The 12,967-nt window shown below is 42.1% G+C and overlaps 1 protein-coding gene across 1 annotated transcript in view; it reads right to left on the reverse strand.

Annotated features, from left to right (window-relative positions):
• Positions 1 to 12,967, reverse strand: part of LOC308302967 (testican-2) — a gene marked incomplete at both ends in the record, with an annotated part of 75,478 nt that overhangs the window by 17,319 nt on the left and 45,192 nt on the right. Inside the window, 3 exons of the mRNA XM_080747286.1 lie at positions 6,283 to 6,406; positions 8,252 to 8,357; positions 12,402 to 12,516. Of these exons, the coding sequence (XP_080603412.1) occupies positions 6,283 to 6,406; positions 8,252 to 8,357; positions 12,402 to 12,516 (345 nt within the window). The remainder of the gene's footprint in view (positions 1 to 6,282; positions 6,407 to 8,251; positions 8,358 to 12,401; positions 12,517 to 12,967) is intronic.

The following is a 12,967-nucleotide window of genomic DNA, read 5'->3' on the forward strand; positions in this document are numbered from 1 at the left end:
GAATAATGTGACAGCATATGTAGTTTGTTAACACTTTTGGACCAGAACGGAGGTAGGAGGCTTGTCAACACGTTTATACTATGCTGTTCTAATTAAAGATCTGGTAGCAAGAAAAGCCGTACGTTATGGATTTCACAACCAACGTTACGGCTTCATTAATGAGCATTACATTTAAACCTGGCTGCTGACAGGCCACAGTACGAGCGTATCCACTATTGGTGTGCAGATCCACTGAACTGATAACGGTTTGAGCGGTTATTTAATGTTATCGATCTGTTTGATTTGCATGGGGCTTTTCCAAACATACTTACAAAGTGGTTTAGCTTTACAGACATGTAATAAACAGCAAACATCAGCAAGAGGAAGAACAATAACAGAAAATAAAATCATTAAAACAGCATTTGTAGTCTGATAAAACTCTGATAAAGAAAAGTATGCTTGGATGTGGTTATTCCCTGCACAGCTCCTGTTTAAAATTTAGGCCTAGAATTATTGAATGCTTTAACCAGTGAAAAATAGCAGATATACAAGCTCACAGCCGCGCTGCGAGCTTGTAGATCTGCTATTTTTGAAAAAGTCGTGAAAATGTGCGCAAATCTTTGAATATCAAAGCGAACGTTTGTAACTCGAATTTTGCTTCTGGGGGGTCCCTGAAACAAAATATTGTTAGATGGTATATTATGGAGTTATTATTGTAACTTATTCGTGAGAGGAGATTTCTGATGTTGAGCAGTTGTATATTAAGAGTTGTGCAGTCGTACCTCTGAATTTGCAGACTTGTATGATGGAATCTGAACGTGAAAAGGCAAAAAAAATACAAATCTCTGTCTACACGTTCACAAGTCGTCTTTTGCGACCTCGAATCCTTTTCTACACTTGCTCAGATTAGTTGAGACTGTTGTTCTCTATTTTGAAACATATTCCTTGATATGTTGATGCAATATTTGGCAAAAGCGAGCAGGCGACACTGAAAAAATGCGAGCATCTGCACATGATGATTCGAGAGGTTGCAAACTGACATCTGTACGTGTAGAGAGTGTTTTTTCCCCCTGCTCACGCGCACATTTACTTTTACAGCCTCAACTGCCTTTCTTTGCGCTCGCAAATCCTCATGTACACATGCTCAAATGTGGTAAACTGTCGCTCACGATATTGCAACATAATTATCGATATGTTCTTTCAAAATCTGGCAAAACCGTGCAGGGGACACTGAAAAAATTCGAGCGCTTCCAATCTTGATTTGAGAAAGTGTACACGGCGATTTGCGAGCGTGTAAAAACTAATCTGAGCGCGAGCAGAGGCAAATTCGTGAGGTGAATCTGCTTTGCAGAATAATTTTGTTACGGAAGTGCGAGTGTGTGTGTGACTGAGGAGAAGCGAGAGAGCACAGGATCAGCCATGGGATCAGCTCTGCGCCTTGTAGGAACTGCAATGATTTTTCTTCACCACCCGGGGGAGCTGTTTTCAATGTGTCGTCAACTCCCCATATCAAGATCGCCTATTAATCAATCGCCAGATAATCAAGAACATTTATTTATATTATTACAAAATTAAAATAACGCCATGGTGAAACGTTGTTGCTGGGGAACGTGCAACAGTGATTAGGCACCGGAACGTATGAAAGGAGTATTATTATTTAGACCACACAAATTAGAGATGGGATTTATGGTTCTTTGAAGTGAGCCGGAACTCTGGGATCTGTTCCTTTCAAAGAGCCGTTCAAAAGACTGGCTCATTCTACTAGTTACTTTATAGATTTTGATTATAATTACAAATAACTTCAACCTTATATACATTTATTTCGGACATATATAGGTGCAAACCTGCCATTTGAAAATAGCTGATCTACAAGCTCACAATGCATCGCAAAGCGACGCATTGTAAGTTTGTAGATCTGCTATTTTCAAAAGATTTTTCTGCTTTTTTCAAATGATTTTTCTACATTTTACTCATTGGGAAACCTGTGAAACAGGACATTCTGCATAGCCTAATGAGTAGGCCTACGTTTTAATATTGGTACTTTAAGTACATTTTGATACCAATAGCCTACGTTTTTACTTTTACTCAAGTACATTAACATTCCAAACTTCTACTTGATTGCAGTATTGATATTTTTATTTAAGTAAAGAAATTGAGTAGGCTACTTTTCCCACCACTGTTCATTAGAAAGGAACGGCTTCCTACTGCGAACCGGATCCCATCGTTCATTTCAAAGAGCCGTTCAAATACTCGATTCGTTCGCGAACGTCCCATCCATCTCTAACACAAACAACTGAACGTCGGGAACTTACAGGCGACACCCAGGGTAAGTTAGTTATTGTTTATTAGACGATTGATTTCACCATTGTTTAGTAAACGTTGATGTTGCGTCGCTTTAGGTGAATGAGTGAAAAGGCTGCCTTGGTTTATATTAGCCATACTGTAGCTTTGGATCAAGAAGATCAAAACTACTGAGCCATAACATTCAATATATGGACGGACCAGCGCTAAACTTAGACCATAGGTTCTCAAAATGTTTCATGTCAAGGACCCCCAGATTGACACTTTTTAGCCCGCGGACCCCTATGATCATTAATCTAATAACCATTAATCTAATAACCAGTGATCAAGGATGCCAAGTTATGTTGTCAATATCACTATCACAGAGATCTTGTGTTGTGATGTAGCCTACAGTACCTTTACCTTACCTCTGTCAAGAAGACGTTTCTAGTAACATGCAAATTCATCTAACTGTGAAAGTAAAGTTGTCCATACCATACAGTATGATTAACTTGTATTGTGATGAACCCTCTGCTAACAAAAATGCGTTTTTATTAACATGCTAATTAATCTAATAACGATCGTGATCAGTCACTAGACATTTGGTCTCATGATTTGTCTTTACAAGATGCCATCAATCATTAACAGCTGCCAAAGTAGTCAACCACCACAATATTGTAACAGTTGACTTTTAATTTGTAGGCTACTCTACCTGCAATGTCATAATCACTGTTAACCTATTATTGTAATGAACACTCAATCCCATTTCAGTTTACAGTATATGCCCCTCTATCTCTGTATAGGACAGAGAATAATGCATAATTCTCAGGAAGCAGTGATAACATATCCTTGTAATGGTTATAACTTCAGAAAACTATATGTGCTTGATCCAGGTTTTCCCCCCTTCTTTCTAGGCCCAGAAAACCGATGTGTTGTTATACCTGTTACCTGCTGAAATGTACCCGGTCTACCAGGTAAATGTTTTAAATGCACTTTAGGGATGAGGTAAAAAAAAAACAAAAAAAAAAACACACACACACTGTACATAGATAAATACATGTGGTTACATTTGCACACACACACACACACACACACACACACACACACACACACACACACACACACACACACACACACACACACACATACAGCAAAGTTATTAACAACTTGGGAATGGCATTGCTCCTGGGCATGGCAACCTAGAAAAGATTTTAATGAAAACATCTGTAACTATTACAATGCAATGCCATAGGTTACATGTATTTGTCATGTTGTGTGGTTATAATTATGTATTTTTTATTATTTCCCAGCTGCCACTCCTGGTGAAAGCACAGCCACCTCCCCTGCCCATTGCCAGTGATGTCTACCAGAACACACCACCATCAGCTTCAGTTTGGAAGATGCCAGCAAAATACAGAACACCACAAGAGACCAACCAAGATGAAATGATAATACATAAAAAATAATAAATACAAATAAATAAAACAAAGCGAGGCTTTTGTACAGGATATATATTATCCCAAGCCATTCAACTCGAATGCAACCAGTCTATTGTCAATAAAAAACATCCATAATACATACAATACATGTTAATGAAAAGTATTGGAAATTATAATAAGGGGGGGGGGGGGCATACTGCACTTAGTAGTATATAGTTTTCTGATTGAAGTTACCTTATTAATTAATAATAAGGTTAATAGGTTACCAGTGATTATGACATTGCAGAGTACAAATTAAAAGTCAACTGTTACAATATTATGGTGGTTGATTACTTTGGCAGCTGTTAATGATTGATGGCATCATTCAAAGGTAGGCCTACAGATCATGAGACTAAATGTCTAGTGATTGATCACGATCGTTATTAGATTAATTAGCATGTTAATAGAAACGCATTTGTGTTAGCAGAGGGTTCAATACAAGTTAATCTCTAGTGATACTGTATGGACAACTTTACTTTCACTGTTATTAGATGAATTTGCATGTTAATAGAAACGTCTTTTTGACAGAGGTAAGGTAGCCTACTGTACATCACAACACAAGATAATCTCTGTGATAGTGACAACGTAACTTTGGCTTCCTTGATCACTGGTTATTAGATTAATAGGGGTCCGCGGGCTAATAAGTGTCAATCTGGGGGTCCATTTTGAGAACCAATGGTCTAAATTGACTACACATTGAAAACAGCTCCCCCGGGTGGTGAAGAAAAATCATTGCAGTTCCTACAAGGCAGTAGAGCTGATCCCTGCGCTCCCGCATCACAGACACTCTCTGCTCGCGCTCAGATTAGCCGTACGCTCGCGCTCCCACACAGACACTCTCTGCTCGCGCTCAGATTAGCCTCAAATCCCTTCTACACTTGCTCAGATTAGTTTAAACTGTTGCTCTTTAAATTGAAACATATTCCTCGATATGTGGATGCAATATTTGGCAAAAGCGAGCAGGCGACACTGAAAAAATGCGAGCAAATGCACATGAAGATTCGAGAGGTTGCAAACTGACATCTGTAAGTGTAGAGAGTGTTTTTTTTCTCCAGATTCCATTATACACGTGTGCGCTCTGCCCATTCACGCACACATTTACTTTTACGACCTCAACTGCCTTTCTACGCGCTCGCAAATCCTCATTTTTACATGCTCGCGATATTGCAACATAATCATCGATATGTCCCTTTCAAAATCTGGCAAAACCGTGAAGGTCACGATTTGCGAGCTTGAAGACCGGAATTTGCAGTTGCAGAAAGAAAAGCGTGCGAGTGTTTGATTTTTTTTTACTTTTCACGTTCAGATTCCATCATACAAGTCTGCAAATTCAGAGGTACGACTGCACAACTCTTAATATACAACTGCTCAACATCAGAAAGGTGCTTACACAATAATGAATCGAAAATAACTCCATAGTATATCTGCAATTTTTCAATAGTTAAAGCATAAAATAATGATACACAATAATGTGTACCCGTTCTAAATGGATTAACAAGTTACAAAAAACAAACAAATAACTGCCATTGCTGCTGTGGTCAACTTATTTAGTACATGATGCAAGACAAAGCATGTTGGCTGATTATGTTGGGTTGACTACAATACTGTGACTGGTGAACGAAGCATAGGTGTGTCATCTGGTGATCTGTTATCTGGTGATCTGAGAAAAACACAAGTTATGCAATTAACTGTCCGACAGCATCTCGCTATCGAAATCCAAGTTCAGCTTCCGACTAAATACCCTATATGGCTCTGCAGATGAGAAAACAGGAGTAACATTTCATACGTTTGATCAATTGGCATTTTCACATGCTGCCCAAGAGCCCCGTGGACAATCAATACTGTTTGGTTGCAATGACTGATAGTGTACACTCTAAATAATTAATTACTACATGATTGAAAGACCCGTTTTCATCACGGGGGGATAATCTAGCTAACCTCGATCTCTGAGATTGGCCGGTATTGATCCCGTTAGTGTAAACATTGCATGGGGGAGGAAATTGGAGTCGTGTCCTACACGAAGATTCCCGCCATAGCGTTGTGTGCTAGCTAATACGCTTACAGTGCAGTTCTCAAAGTGGGGGCCGGGGACCCCTTGGAACCCCCCCCAAGGACCCCTAACTCCAGCTAAATTATTGATGTTTTGGAACCAAATGTACTTTTACAGCTCTATAACTCTGAGAAATGAAATGAAAGCAAATGGAGCCTTACAGGTCTGTAACTCAGGGTGTACACTCACTAAATCAGTAGTTCTCTGAAAATAGCATGTGTTGTGAGCTTGTAGATCAGCTATTTTCAGCATGCAACAAAGTGTAAAATCAGCCATTATGAAGCCACCAAGGCCCGCCAAAAAAACATTTTTGTCGACCAAAATAATCATCGGCACTAAAATCTTATGATATTTACTCGACTGAGACTAGACTAGACTAACACGAAAACCTTTCAGATGACTATAAATATGACTAAAACTAAAACTAAAATGTATTCAAAAGACTATGAATAAAAACTAAAATCTAAATGTGCTGTGAAAACGAAGGCTGCTTGCCGTGCTTGCTGTCGTCGGGATGGTGTGTGACGGCAGCGGTGGGAGCGGTGGCACAGGGACACAGGCCGCTGCACTTCACACTCAGCTCCTTGCCTGTCAGGCAGGCCTGCTGCTCCAGCTTACACTGTCAGGACAGGAGCAGAGAGACAGAGAGAGAGAGAGAGAGGAGGAATGAGGTAGAGTTCTCAACGGGCCTGAAAATGAAGGCCCCGGCCCTAACTGGGCCCTTCTGGGTCGGCCCGAAACTCAGCCAAGAACATTTATCACACTTTTAGGTTCGATAACCCTGAAAAGATGTCCTTGTGTGCTTACTGTCCTCAAAGCCACACATCCAACAAGCTTTGAACTGAGCAGATTGGACCTTCCGCTCCAGAGATAATGTCCAAAACATCTTGAAAACTGCCACGATTTTAGATCACCGATTTTCGATTGAGTTTTAGCCATTGTCACCTGTTATTCTTTAATAACAGGAAGGTTTGAAGGTTTTCATCCAACACATCCATTGCCATTTCTGTCGGCCTTACCGGTAGGCCACTGGGGGCAGTTGAAATGTATTTATTGTTGGGCAATAGATTTTGATTTTAAAAAATTTAGGGAACCAGCTCGGCCCAGCTTGACTAATTAGCATACATTTTGGACCCGGCCCGAAAACGTCAGTCGGGTTGGGTGAGAAGTGAGAACTCTAGAACATTCAGAACATTTGATTAATTCCAAGCCTTTCACAGGCCTGGAAAAAAAAATCCAATTCAAAAATATTTCCAAGAATTTCATGACCGTGGGAAGCCAAGCACTCATATTCTTTATTTTATTGTGAGTAAAAGTAGCAGTACCACATTATAAAACGTAATAATTGTAGTGGAGCAATGTAGAGGAGTAGAGGTGTACAGAAAAACTGACATACTTAAGTAAAGTGAAAGTGCCTAAAAATGTACTTTAAGTACATATTTACCTAACAGGTACAGTACTTGCGTAAATGTACTTGTAACTTTCCACCACTGACAAGGCACGGGGGAAGGGAGGGAGGGAGTGTGAGAGAGAGGCCGAGGCATGGGAGACAGATAAAATATTTATGGGGGTGACCGCAGAAAAAGCGATTGCTCATTCAGATGAGACACTGCGCTTAGTGAAAGGTGGCCGGCCCGGCGGAGTGAGTTGTCATTTTTTCCCTGCCGACGCCTCCTCGTACAAGGTCAAAATTAAAAACTATACATAAATCAATAAAGAATGCTGGCAGTGGCCGGTGCATTTGGCGGTGCCGCTCAAAGCCGCCGTCGGCCATTAATCATGCCAGCCCTGCCCCTCAACCCCCTGCTAGCAGTGATGTACCGCGCTGGCCCTGCCGCGCTCACATAATGCATGTCAGCGTGACGGGAAAACGCTATATGACTGAAACCCCCTCTCATTATTTCACATGATGACACGAGCACATTTCATTTCTTAAACCAAGGTTTTTATGGAGACGAGGAGGACAGCGGCTATAAAGTCAGCGTTGGGTATTCTAGGCAGAGAACAATATTCCCTCGTCAAAGAGGGGGTCGGGGGACATAAACAGAGACGAGCTGTTGTCAGGGGGTCATTAATATGTCCGGACACAGACAAATGTGGTCCGTGGTAAAGACTTGGTCTTGTGGTGGTTTTACCAACCATTATAATGTTCTTATTTTGATCATAAGAGAAGACCCAATTATTGAATGTCAAGTCTCCAGTTTTTCTTCAGTTTCATTTGCAGGACAACCATAACTCTGAGTGTACGAATGGAACCAAATGGACCCCTTACGGGTCCATTTGGTTCCATTTGAACACTCTCAGAGTTAAACACCTGTTATGGTCACTCAGGGCTATCTCTTTATGTGTTTCTGGTATTATTATTGTCTGCTCACTTTGCATGTCCGTGGCAAAAATGGAATTTTGACAAAAAACAACCACCACAAGCCATCATGACGGTGTCCCCCTGGGTTGTTGTTCATACCTGGGAGGCGTAGTTGTGTCCGTCAGAACCGCATACGGGTGAGGACGGAGCCACGGGGCAAGGCTTACAGCTGCTCTCTGGGGCGTTCGGCTGTTGATGTCTGAATCTGAGGAAGACAGGGCAAAAAGGACGTAGGCACGGAACGGAGAGAAGAGAAAAAACGAGTCAATATTTACTTGCTGATGGCGAACACATTGAAAGCTCAATTATGCTGTACAAATTGACCTGACAAACATCCACCATGGATTGAAGCGTCTTATTATAATTATTTTGTTCAAATAAATAAGTCTAAGCCATTAGCTTGTGTGTGGGTTCCTATTCTTCACCACTTGAACCCCCAGCATGCATCCACAAAGCAAATCTTTTTTCTTCTTAGATATGCTTTTGGGCTTTTTTATGCCTTTATTTATAGGACCAGTACTGTAGACTGACAGGAAAAGGGGAGAGAGAGATGGGGAATGAATGGGGGGACGGTGCAAGTGCAGAGCCAAATAAGGAACAATTGAGCAAGTATAGAGGGTTTAAGTGGTTAAACAACATTTACTTTCTGAGTGACCCAGCATATAAATTGCAAATGTCACGCAGCGCTTTTGCTTGACACAATCCTACTGAAGTTGTACAGCATCGCTTTCTATTATAAAAAGCCTCCACTGCAACGTAACACGGTGTCATAACAAACCAATAGACTCTCCTGTTAAGGCCCTACGGACATAATCCATCTATAAGAGACACCATGGCCCCAAATAGCTTGCACTGCTTGATGAACTCGCTAACACAGTGGATGACTTCATATATGCTCACTGAGCCTAACCCACAGGCATTGTCAGCTACTGTGTTGACTTCCTGACTGAGGTTGTCAATGAACGATGCGAGGAGGTTTCAGCGTGGTCCCTGTACGCGCTCGTTGCCCGTCATTCCACACATCGACTAGCCTGATTTCAGACTCAGCTCACGCTTTAGTCTGAGACTGTGCCCTATTCTGAGCAATCTACGGGGGAGGGACTTTTTTGAGAGCGTGCACGACCACGAACGAGTGATCGCGACGCACGGTGAACGCGACGCACGTTCGCGGCGTGTGTGTGTGATTGTGTGTGTGTCTCTGTCTGTGCCAGTGACTACTTCCACACAGAACTGCGACCAGGAACATGTAATCAACATTAACAGCTTGGTGATCAGCGTGCGCGTGTGTGTGCCTGCCTCAGCCTGCCTGTGTGTGTGAACTTCGTTTGAACCGTTTCAACTGCTGCGCGGATTGGATATTCGATAAACCCACCCCCACCCCCCACGCTCATTGGATCAGCCGCAGTTTTTGGCTGCTAAACTGCCGATTCATGTACTCAACTCCAGACCAGAGAAACAGTCCACTCTGAGAGTGGGCGGGGTCTATGGTCTGGAACCAGGCAACACATCGACTGGAGGAAGCCGCCTTTATTGCAAAATATGAATGCCAGTCGTTACCCATTTAGTTTGCACTGCAGTGTTGATTTTCGTCCACTAAAACTATGACTATCTTTTTTCACTGACGAAAACTAAATGAAAACTAAACTATGATGACTAAAACGAAATATTCTGAAAATGTCATCAACTAGACTAAAAACTAGACTAAAATGTTAGGGAGGGACTGGTGGAGAAGTACCAGTCGTAGTCATTTTATGTGTGGTTGAACTCGGGTGTCTGAATATAGCAGATCTACAAGCTCACAACGGGTCGCAGCGATGCATTGTGAGCATAGACTGTATAAAATATATGGACAAAGCGAAGCCATTGGTTTCTATGCAGCGCAAATGACATAATATGGGTCCTTGGCATGGGTGTTGCCATAATAGATTGTAAAGGCACCAAAGGATGCTATTGGCTGCCAACGGTCACATGCAACCGCAGGGATACATGGGAGAATGTGGTCGGAGCCTCCCGAAATTCAGCACACGAAGAAGAACACAGCCGGCAGGTATCAGTTTAGTTGGCCACACCCCCCACAACTTTATCATTTATTGCAAAATAAATTGGACCAAATGTCGACAAAACGCATATGATGGTGAATGAAAGGCAATTTTTAACTAGCGATAGGAACCATAAAGTATTCATGAAAATGTTAATTAAGGTTAGAACACGAAAGGGGAAAATGAATGGGATCCAATGGAGAACAATTCTTTTTGCGATCGGCCAGGGGGGAAAACAGCGCAACTAGCGGCCAATCATAGGAAGTTTTACTTCCGTATTGGAGTCATTTTAAATCAGCAGAACTATGCCCCTGATTGTGAGTTGTAAATCTGCTATTTTCAGCATGCAGCCAAGTGTATAATAAGGCATTACAAGTCTTTACAACGCCTTCATGGCAGGCCAAAATAATTCTACAGTTGACAAAATTATACTGTAGATTTAGTCGACCAGAATCATATGACACTTAGTCGACTTCTGTCAAAACCAACACTGTTTTTGCAGGTAGCAATGACTCACTACATTGAATCCTTTCAGATTGGACCTAGTGGCCACCGTCTCTCTTTTCCTCCCCACAGTCAAACTGGAATAAGTGTGTATACGGGTGGGTCGGTAGAGATAAATATCTTCCAGTGCAGTGAGCTGCAGAAGGCTAAGTGGTCTCTGTGGGAGTGGACGTGTCCGACGCAGGGCAGGGATGTTTGTCACAGTGCAGAGAGAATGACCCGCCGGGCCACATCAAACCAAGAGGAGGGGAATCCACATTAATGACATCCAGAAGGGCAAGATGTGGCCACCGTATTTCATCATGCAGCACCTGCACTCCTCTCAGACATGAAATGAAGCTCAGGTATTAAGACAGCGGCTCTCAGCCTCATGTGGGCCGGGGGGCCTTGGGAACATTTTCGGAAAGATTTTCTGTGCGTGATGCCGCACTCAACTAAGTATAACGTCATCGTCGGTTGGAAACCTTGTATGTCCAACACCGTTCATTTTGTATTTATCATTTTAAAAATGTACTAAACTAGTGAAACCAGCCGATCTACAAGCACACAACGCCTTGCAGTGCGAGGCGTTGTGTGCTTGTAGATCTGCTGTTTTCACTCCTTTTGTGCGACAGCCTTGTATGACGAAGCAGGGCTTTACTTTACGAAAAAAAACCTTCACATTTGAAACTTGGAGATACGAGGTTTCTACCCGACAGTGACGTTAATCAAGATTCAAGCCAATGCTGAAGATGCAATTCTTTCAACATAAAATGCAGCATTCAAGTCCAGGAGTGTTTGGGAGAGGCGATTCTCTTGAATGCTGCATGGAAAGGGGGCATTTGCATTTCTCTCAAACTAGTAAGTGCTACTACGTTCATGGTGTGGAGAGCGCACTTTTACAGACGTGTAAAAGGGCAGGGGCTCAAGCCCCCTTTGCCTTTGTTTATGTGTGCATGTGCCTGCGCGCGCGCGAGCGCGCACACACACACACACACACACACACACACACACACACACACACACACACACACACACACACACACACACACACACACACACACACACACACACACACACACACACACACACACACACACACACACACACACACACACACACACACACACACACACACACACACACACACACACACACACACACACACACAGTGGTGGAAAAATGCAATCCAAATGCAATGTAGAAATACTCTGTTACAAGTAAAATTACTTTATTCAAAATTTACTTGAGAAAAGTACAAATGTATTGGTATCAAAATGTACTTAAAGTACAAAAGTAAAAGTATTCATTATGCAGAATGTCCCATTTCACAAGTTTTCAAATGTATCATTTGTATACAAATCTTTTGAAAATAGCCAATCTACTGCTATTTTTAAAAGGCCAAAATATATTATATATAGGGCTGAAGAGGGTTATGTATGTTTTGTAATAATAATCCAAATCTACAAAGTAACTTAAGCTTTCAAATAATTGTAGTGGAGTAAAAGTACAATATTTGCCTCTGAGATGTAGTGGAGTAGAAGAAAAAGTATAGAAAATTGGAAATTAAAGTAAAAATGCCTCAAAAGCGTACTTACAGTACTTAAGTACACACACACACACACACACACACACACACACACACACACACACACACACACACACACACACACACTATACTTTGACACAAATAGCATGGTCAGGGCCGGCAGGCCTGCTCCACCTACCTGTGTTCCAGTTTCTTGCGATTGACGCACATGGCCCTCTGGTAACCCTGAGCCACGCACACCTTGTGGCGGCTGCACTTGACCTTCTGACAGGGGTCCTTGGTGGTGTCCACAGCTGCACACACACACACACACACACACACACACACACACACACACACACACACACACACACACACACACACACACACACACACACACACACACACACACACACACACACACACACACACACACACACACACACACACACACACACACACACACAGGTAAGAGGTCATGGGAGATGCCAATCAAAGCTGAATTCTTTTAGTCAGCACTATGAACAGTGGTGGACAGGGTCGTCGCTATGCTGGCTTGTGGTGGACATTTTCTTTTCCAGATCCCATTTTTACCATGGACATAATAATGACTGGACATTGTGGACAATGGACAATGATATTACCAGAAACACATAAAGACCTAGCCCTGAATGACTATAACAGGTCTGTAACTCTGAGAGTGTTGAAATTTGTACACGCTAAGACAGGGGTCTTCAAACGCTTTCAGGTCAAGGACCCCTTAGT

This window comes from Nannobrachium achirus (genome assembly GCF_963921795.1).
Source record: "Nannobrachium achirus genome assembly, chromosome: 18".
Classification (NCBI taxonomy): domain Eukaryota; kingdom Metazoa; phylum Chordata; class Actinopteri; order Myctophiformes; family Myctophidae; genus Nannobrachium; species Nannobrachium achirus.